The 20,319-nt window shown below is 34.3% G+C and overlaps 1 protein-coding gene across 2 annotated transcripts in view; it reads left to right on the forward strand.

Annotated features, from left to right (window-relative positions):
* Nucleotides 1-20,319, forward strand: part of Smarcad1 (SNF2 related chromatin remodeling ATPase with DExD box 1) — a 77,087-nt gene that overhangs the window by 11,669 nt on the left and 45,099 nt on the right. For both annotated transcript variants that reach the window (XM_026407460.2, XM_077803385.1), the window contains exons 3-5: nt 3,927-4,104; nt 13,411-13,579; nt 16,979-17,045. In XM_026407460.2, coding sequence (XP_026263245.2) covers nt 3,927-4,104; nt 13,411-13,579; nt 16,979-17,045 — 414 coding nt within the window. The remainder of the gene's footprint in view (nt 1-3,926; nt 4,105-13,410; nt 13,580-16,978; nt 17,046-20,319) is intronic.

Raw genomic sequence — 20,319 nt, forward strand, 5'->3', positions numbered from 1 at the left:
TTATGGGCTATTAATGTATTTCTCTAATCTTATATTAGTTTACCAGATTATTTTAATTCTTAAGTGTTGTGACATAAATATAATGTGTCCTAGACTTTTATATTTTTGTTGCTTTTTTCTTTTGGACTCTAAAGTTATTTTTAAGTAGTTTTTATGTTTTTCCCCCCTTTTTTAAAATTTGCAAGTGACTGAAACTTTGCTAACATGATTTTATTAACATTTACTTGTAATTTGACTGTTTTTTGAGACATCTAATGTGGTCTTTGGAGAATTTACTGAGGTTCTCTTTGTTGTGTAAAAATACTGTTAAGTTTTAAGGGTACTTGAAAAGCAGACAAAGTCTAAGTGTAGATTTAATTATATGCCAGAGAATAGATGAGTTTTGTTATATCAGTGTTTTTCAAACTATGGTTCATAAATAATTTGTCATAAAATCAATTTCTTGGTTTTGACTCAATATATATATATGATTGTTAGTGGAGAGAAAGTCATCAGAGTGTATTAACTATACCAAGATTTTCTGGAATCTTTCAGTTTTATCTAACAATCTGTGTTTAGGATCATAATCTAAAATATGTCTTTTACAGTGAGTCCGAATCAAAAGTATTTGAAAACGCTGTTCTGCATCTTAAAATATTTTTGTGCCCTTTTCTTTCTTTTTTTAAAATTTTTATTAGTTATTGATGGACCTTTATTTATTTATTTATTCATATGTGGTGCTGAGAATCGAACCAAAAGCCTCACACATGCTAGGCAATCGCTCTTCCATTGAGCCACAACCCTAAGCCCCTGTGCCCTTTTCTTTATTAAGAGCTTACATTAAAGCCTCATTTGTCTTTGCCTTATATTCTCAAGTGAATATGCATTTCTTTATTAATATATGGTTGTGATACAACAGTTTTATTGTAGATATAATAGCTATTGTTAAAAAAAAAAAGCATCCCTTGAAGGTTTAATGTTTTTGCATTGGTCCAATTAATAGCATGACTGTCTTTTTTTTCTTTTCTTTTAAAAAGTTATCTTTAATTTTTTTTTTTTTAATGCAGTGCTAAGGATCTAACTCAGGGCTTCACACAGGATGATAGACAAACACTCTACCAGTTACTTAGATCTCCAGCTCATTGCTCTTTTTTTCAAACTTAAACCTGAAATGTTTCTTCTTTCACATTTCATCTTAGAATGATATGTAAGAGATTGCTCTTAGAGCTTTCATTGGAGAGTTTAACTTTTATAAGATGCTATACAGTTATTTCCCTATTTACTATGGCCTTCAAATTAAGACTGCCCAGATTTTACAATCTGTTGTTTTTATAGTCTGTTTGTCCTTTTAAAAAGACAAATTTATGATGTGTTTTAGTTGGCATTCAAAGGAACTACCTTGTAAATAAGTTGTCATGTTAGTGGACTGAAAAGTTTACAGCAATACATGATTAGAATATTAAAAATGGCAAATTTTTAAACGACTGTCTCACCAGGTATAAAGGTTCATGTATCTTTATTCTACTTTGGGAGATGGCCTTTGCCTTATGGATTATCAAATTGATTTGAATTGTCTCTGTGAATTCATAATCTCCCAATGGTGATTTGTTTTTTGTTTTTTTGATTTGAGTCTTTATCTTCCTCAAAAATAAATCAGTAGTAGACTTGAATGCTTATTTTGTTTAATTGTGTGCTTTTGAGAATGAGTGACAAGGATTTTGGAAAAGATTGTCTTCTCAAGCATACAACTAATGGGACATTTGCATATACTAATGAAAATATCTATTTTTTTTAAACAAAATAGCCATTTTAATTATTTTTATGTGGAAGAACAGGCTGTTTTCCCTCTTTACCATTTAACATTTTGCTTATTCCTCTTTCTTGGCACAAATTATGTTTCATTGTTATTTGTATACCTGGTTTGGGTTTAGTATCAATGAATATCTACAGTAAATTTACAAAGGTTGTGAAAATACTCCTCTATTTCCTGTCAGTATAACTGCGTGAAGCATGATTTGTTTCATAAACTAAATGAAGTACTTAATGTTATTTGCAAATATGATTCAGCCTCATATTGACTGCTATAGTTTTGTGGCAATCATGGGTTGGAGGCTGTGTTTTTAAGTGTAACAATTTAGACTTCCCAAACTTGAAATTCACATTTATTACTTTCTCCAATATGTCTTTGGGCAAGTTGCTTTTTCACTCATTGTTAGTTTTAACTGCAAAATGGGATACATTGTGGGGCTGGGATTGTGGCTCAGTAGCAGAGTGCTTACCCTGCATGTTTGAGGCACTGGGTTTGATCCTCAGCACCACATAAAAATAAATAAATAAAATAAAGGTATTGTGTCCATCTACAGCTAAAAAATATATTTTTTAAAAATATGGGATACATTGTGTCCCTCAGTGTTATTTCAGGATTAAATGTTTGTTAAAAGTGAGGATTTGGGCTGGAGCTGGAGCTCAGTGGTAAAGCGCTTGCCTTGCACATGTGAGGTACTGGGTTCAATCCTCAGTCCAACATAAAAATAAATATGTAAAAAGATATTGTGTCCATTTACAATTAAAAAAAAAGTGAGGATTTAATGATGACCTAGAAAGTAGTTAATGGCAACTATTTAGTTTTTACCTTTGAGCTAAAGATCATCTGGCCATTATTTTTTATAATTAACTCATTGGACCAAGGCAATAGTTTTACTTTATTATGAATTCTTTTTTAAGTCTGAATTCTTTTTTAAGTCTTTCTACTATAAGATATAGGGGAAAATAGTGGTTTCATTGGGAGAAGGGTGATTAATTTTGTAACTTTCCCCTTGGAGAGAGATCTTGGTATAATTATTTACATATCTAAGACAGTAATAACAACCACAGATAGGTAACTTAAATAACAGAAATTTATTTTCTCACAGTTCCAGAGACAAAGACTTCCAATATCAACTTTTTGGCAGGTTTGATTTCTTCTGGGGCTTTTCTCCTTCGTTTGTAAGGTGGTTTCTTTCTATGTAGTTCTCACATGGCCTTTCCTTCTTTGGCATCCTTGGTGTATCTCACTAGGCACACTGGACTAAGAGCCTACCCTAACTAACTCATTTTTTTTTTTTTTTTAAAGAGAGAGAGAGAGAGAAAATTTTTTTTAATATTTATTTTTTAGTTTTCGGCAGACACCACATTTTTGTTTGTATGTGGTGCTGAGGATCGAACCCGGGCCACACGCATGCCAGGCGAGCGTGCTACTGCTTGAGCCACATCCCTAGCCCCACTAACTCATTTTAATCCAATCATTTCTTTGAAGGCCTGTCTCCAGATACAGTGAAATGGAGTAGGGCCCACCCTCATGGCCTTATTCAACTTTATTACCTCTTTAAAGGCTTTGTTTCAAAATAGACTTTGAAGGTACTGGTGACTGGGACTCTATGTATGTGGGGGTGGAGAGAGTGCATATTTTAACCCTTAACACCAATGTATGCATGAGAGCTAATGTTTTGGGGATGTTGGTTAGTAGCAAGACTAAACTAAATGCTTTATATACATCATTTAATATGCAAAATTTTTCTGATTGTTTGCACATGTATTTTATAGATGAGGAAACTAAGGCATAGAGAGATTAGGGATTGGAATTCAGGTCTTTCCAACTCTGCTCTCCATTCTCTATCAGTTGTGAACTGAGTACTAAGAAATAAAAGCAGAGAGAAAAAAGGTTTAGAATATAAAACAAACCTGTGTCTGTTTTACAGTTTGCATTAAGGTCTTTCTAGCAAACTATCTGTGAAACAAAATCATTTAGTACCAGCCCTAGTTGACTAATTTTTTTTTAATAAATGTAGGAATTTTTGGTCTTATAAAGGAAATAATGCATAGAATTAGAGATTTCTAGCACATGATCATAGTTATCAAAAGCAAATTTGAGTTATTCAAAATGTCTTTCTCCTCTTTTTCTTTTGCAGAAGATTCTAGTGTTCCAGAAACTCCAGATAATGAAAGGAAAACAAGTATATCGCATTTCAAGAATCAAAGAGGAATACAGTACATTGATTTGTCTTCTGATAGTGAAGATGTTGTTTCCCCAAATTGCTCCAGTACCATTCAAGAGAAAAAATTCAACAAAGACACAGTGATTATAGTGTAAGCTGCCTGATAGATCCATTGTATGTGCATATGTAAGAGATGTAAGAGATTTTTTTAAGGAAAAGATAATTAATTTGAAATATTTTGGTGGATTCTTGCCTCCCCCCCCCCTTTTTTTGACCTTTCTCCACTATATCTTTATTATTTTCCCCAAACTTACAGATACTGAGTGGTATAGTATATGTTTTTGTTTTCTGGGAAATGATCCTTTCAGTAAAAGATTTAGCAAGACTTAACTTGATACTTTTAACTTTCTATGGATAGGGAAATTATTTTAATGAGTACTATTGCTTTACGAATTTTTCTTTTGTTTTGTGGTGCTGGGGGTGGAGCCTAGGTCCTTGCTCACTGTACCACTGAAGTACATTTCCAGCCTTATGGTTTGTTCTTCAATCTGTGGATTGAATTTTAACATTTATTGTGTGCATTCTCTGAGCTAGGTACTATTTTGTGGTTAAGAATACAGTAATGAACAAACCAGCCCCAAATCCCTTCCCTCTTAAAGTTTATATTATACTCAGAAAGATAAATAAAACAGTATGTCAAAAATAAATATGAATAACAAAAGGGAAATGTGAAGTTCATGGTTTTTAAAGAGCATGGTTGGAAGGCTTAATTGAGAAGCCAGTGCTGAGATAAAGATGTGAAGGAGTTACAAAAGTAAGTTATACAGATGGGGGAAAAGAATATTCCAGGTAATTAGGGTGTTCACAGTGATCCTGAGGTGGAATTTTGCCTGATGTTTTTGAGGATAGTTGAAGGCAAATCATGTGGTGAAGGGACTACGTCCACAAGGGATGTGGTAGAAAGGGTTTTTAATCATGTTAGGCCCATAAGTTCTTTGGGTTTTATTCTGAATGATATGGGAAGTCCACAGAGTATCAATCAAAAGGAGTAAAACATTCTGACTTAGATATTTTAAGGGTCTTTTTGGCTATAGGGGAGAAATAGTAAAAGCAAGTGTAAATATGTCTGTAGTGCCCAGTTAAAAAAAAAAATTGAGACCAAGATGAGTCTCATTCCTGTGGAAGCGAAAAGAAGTGATTTGATTCTGGACATACTTTGAAGATAGAACAAAGGATTTGTTTATGAATTTCACTTGGATTTTGAGAGAAGGGAGTCGAGTATGACTAACATTTTTGGCCTGGTCCGCTATTAGTGTAGAGTTATAATTTAATGAGATAAGGAAGGTTGTGTCTCTTGTGGGTGGAGGAACATGCTGTGAATGAGAAGACTTTTAGACATCTAAGTGGAAATGTAACTGGGTAACTGAGTTTGTGACATTTGAGATCTGGGGAGAGGTATAGGTTACAGATTGAAATTTAGGAATCCAGGGCTGGGGATGTGGCTCAAGCGGTAGCACGCTCGCCTGGCATGCGTGCGGCCCGGGTTGGATCCTCAGCACCACATACCAACAAAGATGTTACGTCCACCAAAAACTAAAAAATAAATATTAAAAAAAAATTCTCTCTCTCTCTCTCTCTCTCTCTCTCTCTCTCTCTCTCTCTCTCTCTCTTTTTTAAAAAAAAAGAAAAAGAAATTTAGGAATCTACAATATTGATTTGATTTTTAAAACCCTGTGGTTATAGAGATCATTACTGGACACTAGTAGAGGTAAGAATAGATTTCTTGGTTGAAATATTTAGGCCAGAGAAACTCAGGATTTTAGAGTCAGAGATGAGAAGAAACTTGTTGGAGATTCTAAGACGTAGCCAGCTATTGACATAGAAGTTTTATGATCTTCTAGAAACTTAAGCGAAAAAAATGTGTTGTAAGAAAGAGCAAGAGATCAGGTCTGTCTGCTGCAGACAGTAAGATGGGAACTTCCTCTTAAATTGAACTTTTTACATAAATGTATGGCAAGCATGCCTCATTCTGAAATAGAAAATAGTGACGGTCTTGCGTGGTTAATTCTGAAGAAAATGGATATATTTGCCCCTCCCCACCAACACTCTTTTTCCTTTCTGTTTTGAAAAAGTTACAAATATATAGACAAGTTGCAAAAATAATATCAGCTCCCACAGTCCTTTCAAGAAGAGTCATCCATTATAACATTTCTCCACATTTGCATTATCATTCATTTACTTACATAGTTTCAGTATTTCAAATTCAGAATACCACTTACATTCATATAATACTGTTTATCCTAATAATGTCTTTGTAGCATTTCTACTCAAAGTACTGGTTTGTGAATAGGAGTATGCCCTAAATTGTAAATCAAGGTTATTTGTTCCTAAGTCTTGGCAATGGAAAAAATTCAGCTGAACTAAGCAATGTTTTTAATGTAGTTGTTTTACTTTCTAGTACAGACTACTGATTTTGTCATGGACAGACAAGCAATTGGAAGTGGAGGAGTAGCAATTAATCCTTGGACCGTGTGTGTGTGTGTGTGTGTGTGTGTGTGTGTGTGTGTTTATATATGTATGTATATATACATATATATATATTTAGTTGTAGATGAACACAATATCTTTATTTATTTTTATGTGGTGCTGAGGATCAAACCAAGTGCCTGACATTTGAGGCAAGTACTCTACCACTGAGCTACAGCTCCAGCGCGCTTGTACCATATTTTGAGGAATATCTTATAGTAATTTTTCCCCAGGATCATTTGGATTTAGTTTGTTGTATCTCTTTTATTTTGTCTAATCTCAAAATTTTCTCAGTGTTTTTATTTGTTTGTTTCTCATGATATTCACTGTTGAAGTAACAAGTCAGATTTTCATAGGATGACTTCATACTTGGGTTTACTTGGTGTTTTTTCATAATTAAATTTTAAGTTAGACGGAAGGAATAAATCATAAGTGATTTCATGTTCTTCTCAATGTCTTATTAGGAGGCACATGATATCTATTTGTCCTTTATTGATTAAATGAACTTTGATCACCCTGTTTTCTTTATCCTAGCTAGGTTTCTTCTATAAAGTTGCCATTTTGTAATACTTAAGTAATGTGGAGAGATACTTGGGATTGGGTAATGGTTCTATTTTCTTTTAAACTCAGTTTTGGCATCTTGATTTTTGCTCAGTTTTGACAAAGGTAGTTGTAAAATGGTGATGTTCTGTCACTCTAAAACTTACACTTTTATTATTCAGTATTCTGTAAAGAAATTTATTCATTTATTTATGTAGTACAATATTATCCATCATTATGGTCTCATAGATGCTGATTCATTAGTTTCTAATCTATCACTATGTGGTTTTTTGTTTTGTTTTGTTTTGTTTTTTTACCAGTACTGAATATTAAACCCAAGGCCTCAAACATTTTTAAGCAAGACTCTACTACTCAGCTATACATCCCTGTTCTTTTTCTTTTGAGACAGGATCTTACTAAATTACCCAGGCTGGCCTAGAACATGTGATCTTCCTGCTAAAGCCTCCAAAGTTCCTGAGATTAGAGTTGAATGCTACAACTCCTTGCTTATTCATTTTGATGCACAAAGTACTGTTTTGGCAGATGAGGGCCCCTTCAAGCAGGCCATTGTGTCTGTCTGAGAAATTCCTCTCATTTTTTTTTTTGTGTGCCTCCCTTTCTTGGTACAGGATGTTCCAGACTTGCACTTTCCCTGCCCCAGGACTGAAATGGGAATTGGCCATTTCTCAAGTAGCTCTGGATTGCTTTTAGTAGGGAATGGTATTTTTAAATTTGTGAACAAGAAGAGTTCTTTCTTTGTTACTGGGTGAAGTTAGAGGTTATGGCATTGCCCTTTTAACGGAATGATCTAGGGTCTCGGAGGGAAGATGGAAGAGAAAAAGAAGATGTTAAAATTTGTGTTTGTAATGATACCTTCATTCTGATTGTCACTACAAGGCTATTTTTTATCTCTGGTTCTGTATTTATTTGACAGAAATTGATCAATATCAGTATACTTACTAATTTTTGTAGGCATCAAGTATGCTTAAAATAGTTTCAGAATTTCTGTATCTGTATCATTTGACCATTAGGCTCAACAAATTGAGCTCAAGATTTATTTATAAGTTTTGTTTTGTCTTTAGAGTTAAGGTATATATTTAAATTTTTCTCAGAGTTACTCATTTGAAATATACCCAGATTCATTAACTTTATATATTTTTTTAAGATATTTATGTTGTCCCTGTTTAGATTTTTTGGCAGGGCCCAAGGGTACTAGGGATTGAACTCAGGGGTACTCAACCACTGAGCCACATCCCCAGCCCTATTTTCTGTTTTTTATTTAGAGACAGGTTCTCACTGAGTTGCTTAACACCTCACTTTTGTCGAGGAGGCTGGCTTTGAACTAGCAATTCTCCTGACTCGGCCTCCCTAGCCACTGGGATTACAGGTGTAATTACAGGCCACCACACCTGGCCCCTGTTTTAAAATTTGAAAACATTTAAAATATTAACAAGATCTCAGAAATCAAAACTCTATAAAGGGTATACTCAGAAGAGTCTCACTCCCTTACTCCCTTTGCTTTTTCTTCTCCATTCCAACCCTGCCCCCATCCCACCTCAGAAATAACCAGTTTGTTTAGTTACTTGGTTATACTAGTTTTGTTTCATCTGTTTTTGCGGGGGAGAAGGGGTACTGGGGATTAAACCCATGACATTTAACCACTGAGCAACATATCTAGCCCCTTTTTACATATTTTTTTTTTGAGACAGGGTCTTGCGGAGTTGTTTAAGGCCTTACTGAGTTGTTGAGGCTGACTATGAATTTGAGGTCGTCCTGCTTCAGCCTCCCAATTGCACTACCACACCCAGCTCATCTGACATTTTTTTCTTCTTTCGTACACAAAAGATGGTATACTACATATGTATAGTAACTCCCCCTTATCTGTGGATATACATTTCATGGACAATAGTAGAAGCCTGAAACTGGTTAGTATTGAATGCTATATATACCATCTTGTTTCTATACATACATACCTGTAATAAAATTTAATTTATAAATTAGGCATAATGACAAATAGCAATAACTAATAAAAATTAGAATAATTAGGGCTGGGGTTGTAGTTTAGCAGTAGAACGCTCGCCTAGCATATGCAAGGCCTTAAGTTCAGTCCTCAGCACCCCATAAAAATACTTAAAGGTATTGTGTCCAACTACAACTAAAAAATATTAAAAATTAGAACAATTATATTCTATAATTAAAAGTTATTTAAAACATGAATAGTTAGTTTTTAGAATTTTCCATTTAATATTTTCAGGCCACTATTGAATCATTAATTTGCTATTGCTATTTCATCTTTTTTCAGCTCCATAGTTGAGTGTTCTGTAGTTTAATTGAGTCAGTCCCCACATATGAGCATTTTGGTTGTCAGGGTTTATCTCATTTTCAGTGCTAGCGATGGAATCCAGTGCCTTATTTATGCTAGGCTAGCACTCTATCACTGAGCTTACATTCTTAGCACAATCATCCTTGACATTTGGATGCAGATAAATCTTTGTTGTGAGGACTCTACTTTATATTTACATTGTAGTATGATTAGTTTTGCATCATCTCTGACCTTTACCCATTAAATGCCAGAAGTACATATCAAATCAAAATAATCAAAAATCTGTCTAGGGCTGGGGATGTGGCTCAAATGGTAGTGCTTTCACCTGGTATGCGCGGGCGCTGGGTTCGATCCTCAGCACCACATAAAAATAAAATAAAGATGTTGTTTCCACCGAAAACTAAAAAATAAATATTAAAAAATTTTCTCTCTATCGCTTCTCGGCCTTTTGGCTAAGATCAAGTGTAAAAAATTTTCTCTCTCTCTCTCTCTCTCTCTCTCTTAAAAAAAAAATCTGTCTAGACATCACTGCTGTTCTTTTGTAGCAAAATCAACGCCCCCCCCCCAAACCCATTGATGTGGGTATTAGAAACTTGTCAGTTGATTCAAGGAAGCACATATAGACAAGAAGGAACGGAAGACAGAATCCCAAGTAACATCAGTAATTCAAGAAAGTAAAAGGAAAAAAAGAAGAGCCAGTTTTAGAGATTAAGGAAAGAGAAGTAAAGAAAATCAGAAGTAACCTTGGAGAACCCATGAGTGAGGGTGGGGCCAAGTTTTCAAGGATAGGCTTGTCAATTGTCATTAATAGTGCTTGTCAACCTTCAACCACTGAGGGAAACTTAGATAAGCAAGTTTTTATCCCTGTTACCTAAGTAGAGGACATTTTTGTCCTTAATGAGAGCAGTTTCTCTGAAGTGTTGGGACAAAATAAATAAAAACAGTAGATTTGGAACCACGCAGAAATAAGGAAGCAAGAAAAATGAGTCTAATAAAATTTGTGACCGAGAATTTATTTTTTAATTTTTATTTCATACCTTCATTTTATTTACTTATTTTTATGTGGTGTTGGGGATCGAACCCAGGGCCTCACACGTAATAGGCGAGCGCTCTACCACTGAGCCACAACCCCAGCACCCGAGAATTTATTTTTTAAAAAATATTTTTAGTTATAAATGGACACAATGCCTTTATTTATTTGTTTGTTTTTATGTACTGAAGATTGAACCCAGTGCCTCACACTTGCTAGGCAAGCACACTACCACTGCACTAAAATCCCAGCCCAGAATTTACTTTTCTGCTGCTGTGTCCCCAGTGCCTAAAATTTCTGGCACATTGAATTAATTGAATTATGAATGTAATCTTGAGAACAAGATTACTATCCTAATCTTGTAGGATTAGGAGGAAGAGCTTAGACAGAAAAAAGATTGAGTAAAAAGATAAAGCAGAAGTCCTGTAAAAAGAACAAAGGACAGGAATCTCTGGCATTGAGAAAGGGGACCTTGCTTTCAACAGGAGATCACATAAAAGAACAAGTGGTTGTCTCTTGTTTATTTTATAGATTTTCCTTTTTTTAAAAATACAAAAAGTATTTTTTTAAGTTTTTAATAGTCCTTTTTTTTGTATTTATATGTGGTGTTGAAAATCGAACCCAGTGCCTCATACGTGCTAGACAAACACTCTACCACTGAGCCACAACCACAGCCCCTCCTTTTATTTTTTTTAAAGCATACAAGAAAATAAAATTAGCGGTAGTGTGCTCGCCTGGCATGCGTGCAGCCCGGGTTCGATCCTCAGCACCACATACAAACAAAGATGTTGTGTCCACCGAAACTGAAAAATAAATATTAAAAAATTCTCTCTCTCTCTTTAAAAAAAAAAAATTAGTACATAACGAACATCTGTAAACCTACTTCATAGATTTAATGATTATTTTCCCTATTTCCCTTTTATTTTCAGCTGAAATATTTAAAGTCAGTTACAGACATCCCAACATATCCCCCTTAGTACTTGATTATTCATCTGCCTCCCCACCAAAAAAATCAATATGATTATCAATCAATAATTCTCTGTCATCTTCTATTTCCTGTTTATATTCAGCTTTCATGTATTTTATATCTGGTTTTTCAAAGTAGGATCCAAACAAAGGAACATCTACTAAATTATTATGATTCAACTCTTATAACTAAAATAGTCTACTTTGACTCCTGCTTTTCTGTGTGATCTGTGGAACCTAGGACCTAGCATATTCTAAGCAAAGCAAGTACTTGACCATTGAGCCCTTTTGATTTTCAGAGAGGATCTAGCCAAGTTACCTAGCCTGGCCTCAAACTTGGAATCTTTCTGCCTCATCTTTCCAAGTAGCTGGGATTATAGGTGTGTGCCACCATACTTGACCACCCCCCTCCTCTGTTTTAGAGACTTTAACTTATTGAAGAGATCTAGTCTTTTCCTGAAGAAAACATTTTTATTCTTACAATGTTGTTGAATTTAATTCCTCCTGTCAGGGCTTGGGGATGTGGCTCAAGCAGTAGCATGCTCACCTGGCATGCGTGCGGCCTGGGTTCGATCCTCAGCAACACATACCAACAAAGATGTTGTGTCTGCTGAGAACTAAAAAATAAATATTATCTATCTCTCTCTCTCTCTCTCTCACTCTCTCTCCCCTCTTTAAAAAAAAAAAATAATTCCTCCTGTCACATGAATTTCTTGTAAACTGGAAGTTAAATCCAAAGCATAATAATTATTAATGCTTAGTATATCAAGAGGTACCTGAGTTTGTCCCACCATAAGTGGTGAGTCTCTTCACTATGTAGAAATTACATGACAGCCTGAAGAGTAAAGGTCTTTGAAAGTGGTTATACAGGGGAGAAATTGTAAAAGAATTCCAACTTGAATGATTTCTTTAGGAGACAAAGAAGGGAAGGAAGAAAGTAATGAAGCAGAATGCAAATTCAGAGTTGATCGTGTCAAGATTGATAAGTTCAGGTATAATAATGGAAAAGAGACATGTGTAATTGTCTTTCTATACTTGAAAGTATAATGATAAAGGAAGAGATTTATTTACTTTATGAGATCAGTTTCTTAGAACAAAGTTCAAGAAGTCAACCTAGAAGCTTTGTAGTATACATTTCTTAGTCCTTGGAAATTTGCTTTTAAATGTTCTCATGCATCACCAGTGCCCTGAAAGACACAAGAGAGCTATTGTAAATATGTATAGAAATATGTGTTTAGAAAGCAGTCTAAAAGTAGGATTAGCTACATAGTAAAATCTGCATTCACTGACATTAGGAATATACTTTAGTATTTCCTACCTTGCTGTCTTTTCTCTGGTTTTATAATTTACCCATTTGTTACTATTTTAGTTCTGATTTCTAGAATACCTATACCATATATATATAGCAAACCAGATTTCAAAGTGAGATTTTTTTTTAACTGAGGATATATGAAGTGCATTAACACTGAATGTCAAACATGAAATGAAACGGAACAGGATTAAAATTAGAAAAACAAAAAAAATTACTTGTCGAAGAATAAGCCCTCATGTTAAACAAATGCTTTTTGCTGAGGAATTGTTTTGTTCCTGGCAAAGATACTTCTATTGAATGAGATCATTCCAGTTTTAACACTTAGGTCCTGATTACTGAGCCCTGAAAATTCTTTTATCTTTGTATCAGTGTGTAAGTTTCCTGATTTCTTAGGAGCAGAATTACAGTATGTACAGAGATATACAGTAATGGTGAAAAGTAGGAAAGAGTAGGCGCGTATTTAGTAAATGTATTTAAATCTTAACAAAATAAATGCCAGGTAGTTCCCGTTGTTCTTTTCCATGCCAGCCCAGATAATTTGAGATTTTCTTCAAAGTATGCTGACTTGGTAATTAGACTTACACACCTAACAATACTGAAATGAAAAACAGTTCTTTTACTCTTTGACAAACATAGATTGCAGTTAATATTGAAAAAATGCACAAATGTTCTATATTGTGTGTAAACATATAGACAATATAATGAAAAAGCAATAGCAATACATTAAAAATGTTTTTCTTCTTCTGAAAAATGTGTTTAGGTCTGAGCCATCTGAAGATGAAGAGTCCCAAGGCCTTCCTACCGTGGCACAAAGAAATGATGATATTTCAGAATTGGAAGACCTTTCAGAATTGGAAGACCTTAAAGATGCTAAACTTCAGACCTTGAAGGAACTTTTTCCACAAAGAAGTGACAATGATTTACTTAAGGTTATATATCTTTTATAGTAATTAGCTATTATAGCTGTAGTAGTGATGAAATCTCTCCTGAGTCCAACGTTATAGTTAGTGTTGGTGGTTAGTTTGCTAAAGATACTTTATCTTTGAAGAAATGATTAGTTTTCATTTTATTTAATAAAGGTGAATACCAGAAATAAGTCTTAACTCGTTAATAGGTGTGATTATTCACCTATAACTATTAAAATAATGTAAACCTTTCTAGCCCAGGTAGGTTGTAAGTTGTTAGTTGTGCTTGAATAGAACCTCTCACTAGAAACACTTGTAAAGATCAGAACCCACCCCAACCCCCACCCCCAAAATAATAAATGATTGGTATTGCCATTTAGTGCCCTGAAGCCAATAATGTTAAATACCCTACAGTACTGAAAAGTCTTCTATAAGAAAGGATTATCCTGGTATTCACACCTTTGCTGAGAAATACTGATTTAACTGTAGAAACAAGTGGCTGTAGTTGACTGCATAAAGTTTGATCTGTAGTAGGTATCTCTTGTTATAAGAGAAAATAAAAATTGACCAATTGATTATGTATCAGATAGGGAATAAATGTCTAAATATTAGTAAATAATTTATTAGTAAATAAGTAGCTCTGCCAATTATTAGTTGAAGGGGAGTATCGTGTAATTGCAAATTCTCAATTTTTTAATCTTTTCATCTATTGCACCAATTCCCTTCTTGTAATCTGAGGCTAAAAGTTACTATATCTGTATAGGCTAGGCAGATATCTTTGAAGTGGTAGGCATTAGCATACTGTGGAATATGTGCTTTTTCTAAAAGGGGTAGTTACTTCTTATCTGTAGCAGGATATGGCCGTGTGAGCTATGAGTGATAGCTATTGTACTAGATAGTCATGTTTTTCAACTAAAGTTAAAAGGTTTGATTTTTTTTTAGTGCTGTCACCATTTTAACAGTTTTATTGAGGATATACTTTGTATTCTCTAATGATCATTTTGTGTAATTTGGTGGGGGTTTTTGTGTGTGTGTGTTTACCAAATTGTGCAATGAATCACTACAATTTTAGAACATTTTATAATCATTTCAAACAGAAGCCTCCTACCCATAAGCAGTCACTCCTTCCTCTCTCCCCCAGCCCTGGGAAATCACTTTTATGTGTGTGTGTGTGTGTGTGTATGTGGTGCTGGGGATTGAACCCAGGGCCTTGTATATGTTCAAACGCAGAGTCCATGCACTCAACTGCTGAACTACATCCTCAACCCTACTCCACTTTGGGGTTTTTTTGGTCTGATCTTTATTGATTTGCCCCCTCTGGACATTTCATATAAAGTGATCATATATTCTGTGATAGTTTTTACTGGCTCCTTTTACTTAGCAGATTTAGAGGTTATCTCTCTTAAGGCATGCATTTCATTCCTTTTAGTACTAACCAGTTTAAAGAAAGACAGAAACTAAAATGCTGTTTAGTCCAAACAAAACATGTCTGTGAAAAAGCTTGGCTTGGGCCTACCAGTTTGAAGAACACTAAAGTAAATTCAATTACTACCATCTTTTCTGTCATTTTTAATATAAACCTACTGGATTCCCTCCCCCAAATCATTTTGGTACTTTATTGTTAGCTTTGAAACTTCTGTGACATCTGTAGTCCACATTTTTCCTTGCCAACAGTATTACTTGCCTGCTCATGTAATTTTTTCTAAAATCAAAACTGATGTGGTTGCTAGTAGTTACAGAGGCTATTTGTGTTTGAAAGAAGTAATAAGGAAAGAGCTTCCAGCGAATAAACTTGATGGAATATTTAAAATATTGAGCATAAAAGAATAAATCTCAGTTGAAAAATATCTAGCTTGATTGTCTATCTTTAAAGAGATTTCATTCCTACAGAAATATTTTTCTCTAATTTTATAATTTTGGTGGGAAAATAACATTGGTATGCATGTCTCTGACTTCATTAATCAATATCTGAAGTTGTAGAAATTTAGCATATCACTCACTCTAAAGCAGAGCACTCTCTTGAAGTAATGTGTTTCTTCAAGAAACTAATAAAGTGATCCTTATTAGTTCAAACATCATTAAAGGTGATATTTATAAACTAGTATGCAAGTTTTTAGACCCATATAAAGGAATTTAAGAAGTTGTGAAATATAAATTTAGTCCTAGGCTTGATAAGGATATGCTTTGGCTATTTTGAAAAGGAAGAGGTGGGCTAGGACTATAGGTTAGTGGTAAAGCGCTTGCCTTGCATGTGTGAGGCACTGGGTTCGATCCTCAGCACCACATAAAAATAAAGATATTGTATGTCCGTCTACAACTTAAAAAATATTAAAAAAATAAGAAGAGGGACTTACAGGATATCTATACATATAAGATTAGGGAAAACTTGTATGGAGGGAAACATTCTTATATTTGATTAGAGACTTTTATTTAGTACAAAAATAGCTTATTTAAAGAAGTAAGATCTTTGGTAATTATTGAAAATAAGGGAAATAATGAGGAAAAAATATGGGATGGTTTATTTTTTTCTAAAATTTAATATATTACTGAATGATATAAATACATTACCTTGAAATTGCTAATGTAAGTAATATATACACATGTTCTTGAAAAACTTCAAGCAATTCAGAAACAGGAAAAATCAAGAGCCCTTTCATTCATGTAAGAAGTATCTAGTTTTAGCTGGCTGCTGTAGCACATGCCTGTAATCCCAGTGACTCCGGAGACCAGCCTCAGCAATTTCATGAGACCCTGCAGCAGAATAAAAAAGGGTTAGGGATGTGGTTCACTGGTTAAGTGCTCCAGGGGTTCAATACCTGGTACCAAATAAATAAATAGAAATATCCAGGTTTTTAAAAATATTTATTTTTTAGTTATAGGTGGACACAATGTCTTGATTTTTACTTTATATGGTGCTGAGGATAGAACCCAGTGCCTCACGCTTGCTAGGTGAGCGCTCTCTACCTCTGAGCCACAACCCCAGCCCAAGTATCCAGTTTTTAAAGGAGCCAAATTGTAATTTTTACCCCCAGAAGTGAAAAAAGGAATTACGTAAGTATCTCTGTTTGCCCCTCTCCTGTCTTTCTCCCCATTTCTGTCCCTCTCCCCACATCCTACATACGCTCAGTGCCTAAATACACAGATAGGAAGTTTTCAAGGCTTTAGTGTCAAACATTGTAGTTAAAATGACAGAAACCTAGAATATGCTGTGTATATTTGATTGTTTTGATTTTTCTTTATAGTGATAATGAATAAATCAAATTTTAAGTTATGCTTAGGTAAGTTTAGACTTTTTAAATAACCTAGGTTTTGTGAAAATTGATCATACGACTTAATGAACTTAAATGATAATACCTTGTGTGTTTGTTTTAAATATTTCTTAAGTGTTCTTTTAAAAACATTTTTCTTTTCTCTTTCTGTTAGTTGATTGAATCAACAAGCACTATGGATGGGGCAATTGCTGCTGCCTTGCTGATGTTTGGTGACGCAGGTATGCTTGACTTAGTTTTAAATCATGCTGATTTATTAGTTATTTAATAATATATTCTCATTAATATTGCTCTACAATTTATCCAGCACCTTCATGAATTCTTTCAAGAATGTGTGAAGTGTTAATAGCTTCCGTTTTTTTTTTTAGATGAAGAAACTGAAGGTTAAGAAGGTTAAGCAACTTAACTGAGGTCATACAGCTATTTGGAAACCAGATTTCTAGGTTGATGATTTCTTTTTTTTCCCTTTCCCCCCAAGAAAGAGGGGGCATTTTCTCACTGGTAGATTTTCTTGTTTTTACAGATCAAATCCCATAAGAGTGAAGTTGTGGAAGATATATTTTCTTTCTTAATTATCCTTTCTAATTGCATTATGGTTTTATTTACAGGTCTCCAAATCTGAGTCAGTAGGAACATAATGTCTTATGGAAAGTCCTTAGCTGGTAATCAGCATTCCTTCATTGAGTAAATATTTATGTTATGTTTCAGGCTTCTGATACAAAAATAAATGCATTTGAAGGAGCTTATAATATTTTTAAAAATCTCCAATTTTTTATCAAGTGCTGTCTCAGTTTTTCTTTAAATGTACATATAAAAAAAAATTCACCTGTAATGCTACTACTCAAAAAACATTTAAAGTAAGTAGTGAAAGTAAACTTATGCTCCATTAATAACTCTTAAATCTGCTTAATATCATTCTCAACTTTTTCCTGTGTTTATATATACCAGTCACACACATACATTAGATTATAAAATAAAAAATAGTGATTTTAATTTTTATAAAGTCATTTATCATGAATAGTTTGGTCAGTTCAATCAGATTTTTAAAAAATTTTTAAAGTAACTTAATGGGACTACTCACAGGATTAGTTTATTAACTTAACTTCCTATTAGCAATTATGTTTCCATTGATATAAAACATTACAGTACTATAGAATTATAGTATTAAATACCATTATATATACACCTTTATGTTATTTCTGTAGGCTAAATTTCAAATTAGGTTCCTCAAATGATATGCACAATTTTAATTCTTTTTTATTTTTTTAATTTTTTGGTACCAGCGATTGAACTCAGGTGCACTTGACCACTGAGTCACATCCCCAGCCCCATTTTGTATTTTATTTAGAGACAGGGTCTCACTGAGTTGCTTAGTGCCTCACGGTTGTTGAGGCTGGCTTTGAACTTGTAATCCTCCTGTCTGAACATCCCTGAGCCTCTGGGATTACAGGCGTGCCCCACTATGCCCGGTCACTTTTAATTCTTTTTTGTTGTTGTTGTTTTGTTTTGTTTTAGTTGTAGCTGGATGCAATACCTTTATTTTTATGTGGTGCTGAGTATCAAACCCAGCACCCCACATGTGCTAGGTGAGTGCTGTAACTCTGAGCCACAACCCCAGCTCCCAATTTTAATTCTTTGTATATACTTCCATGTTATTTTTGCTAAAGATTGGCTAGTTAATGCTTGTGTGATGAATGTTCATTTCCCTAAGTGGATTTCTTTACTTTTAAAAATTTTTTGATACTTAAAATGTGTACAGAAATAGAAAATAATATGTTTACTTGGGCCCATCATCCCTCTTTAGTTATCTACCTCATTTCCTCCTGTTAAGTGGATGAGTTAAAATGGATCATAAATGTGATATGATTTCATCTGTAGGAAATATTTTAAACCTTTTGTTTCTTCCACTTTGAGCAAGGAAACAGTATTTTGTGGTTACTACCTACATGGAATGTCAAGATTCTTTTTTTGTCTTCTACTTACCAGCTGTGTGACCTTAGGTAGTGTTGTCTAACTTTTCTCTTTGTTTCCTCGGCAGCAAAATAGTATAAAAATAGTGCTGAACTCATAGGTTGTTGTAAAGAACTGATAAAAGTTAATGTTGACTTTCTTACTGTGGTGCCTGGCATACATTAAGAACGTAGTGAATGTCAAAAATTACTTGTTATGGGCCATCTGTTATTCAAAATGGTACAGGAGACAGTTAAATGTGTCTTCCTCAATAACACCCTTAGTGCTTTTTTGTTGTTATTGTTGTTACTGGGGATTAAGCCCAGGGGTGCTTAACCACTGAGCCACATCCCTTTTTTACTTTTTGTTTAGAGACAGGGGCTCCCTGAGTTGCTAAGTGCCTCAGTAAGTTTCTGAGGCTACCTTTGAACTTGCAATCCTCCTCCTGAGTCACTGGGATTATAGGCATGCACCACCGCTCTCAACTCTAGTGCTTATTTTAAAGCTAAAAAATGACAGGCTTAGATAACATTTGTTGAATTGCATGTGGCTTGGGAAACTTTTACATATTCTTTTTTGCTTTCACACTAAGGACATGTAACAAAGCAAAGTTAATATAAACCCAGCTGTTATAGAGTTTATAATCCTCATCAAATTTAAACTCTAGCTAAATTTTTCTTCTTACCCTTATACTGCATTTTCATTATATATAATATGGTTGTAGTTGGATACAATACCTTTATTTCATTCATTTATTTTTATTGGTGCTGAGGATTGAACCCAGGGCCCTGCACATTCTAGGTTAGCTTTCTACCACTGAGCCACAAGCCCAGTTCCTATGCTGTATTTTCACATGTTGTTGTTTAAAGTATTAAGTGGTAAATTACAAGGAAATAAGAATTAGGTTTGGGTTTTTTAAGTAAACTTTCTTGCTGCATCTTGGAATGGACAGGATAGTCATATCAGACATCCTCAGTTTTAGTGGAGTAAACTCGGAGGTAATGTATAAATGATTAAATTTGTCTAACCTTGGAGATAAGACAGCTTTGGGGGGTGGAGGTTTTTTGTTTGGTTGGTTGGTTTTTAGTGTATTATGGGTTGAACCAGAGTCTGTCACATAAAGGGAAGTACTCTACCACTGTGCTATATCCCCTCTTCTTTTTTTTTTTATTTTTCTATTTTTTTAGTTGTAGATGGACACAATACCTTTATTTTACTTATTAATTTTTATGTGGTCTGAAGTTTGAACCTATTGCCTCACATGTACTAGGCAAGAGCTCTACCACTAAGCCACAATCCAGGCCCTACATCCCCCATTCTTTTATTTTATTTTGGAGACAGGGCATCACTAAGTTGCCCAGATGGCCTTGAACTTACAAATCCTCTTGCCTTCTGAGTAACTGAGATTACAGGTGTATGCTGTTGATCAGGACAAGATAATCTTTAATGTACTATGTCATAAAGACAAGAAACTGTTTGGGGTATATTAGCACAATTTTGAACAAAAGGTTCCCCCTTTTATCTGATTGAACCCAGAGTCTTGCA

The sequence above is a fragment of the Urocitellus parryii genome, chromosome 10 (assembly GCF_045843805.1).
Source record: "Urocitellus parryii isolate mUroPar1 chromosome 10, mUroPar1.hap1, whole genome shotgun sequence".
NCBI classification, from domain to species: domain Eukaryota; kingdom Metazoa; phylum Chordata; class Mammalia; order Rodentia; family Sciuridae; genus Urocitellus; species Urocitellus parryii.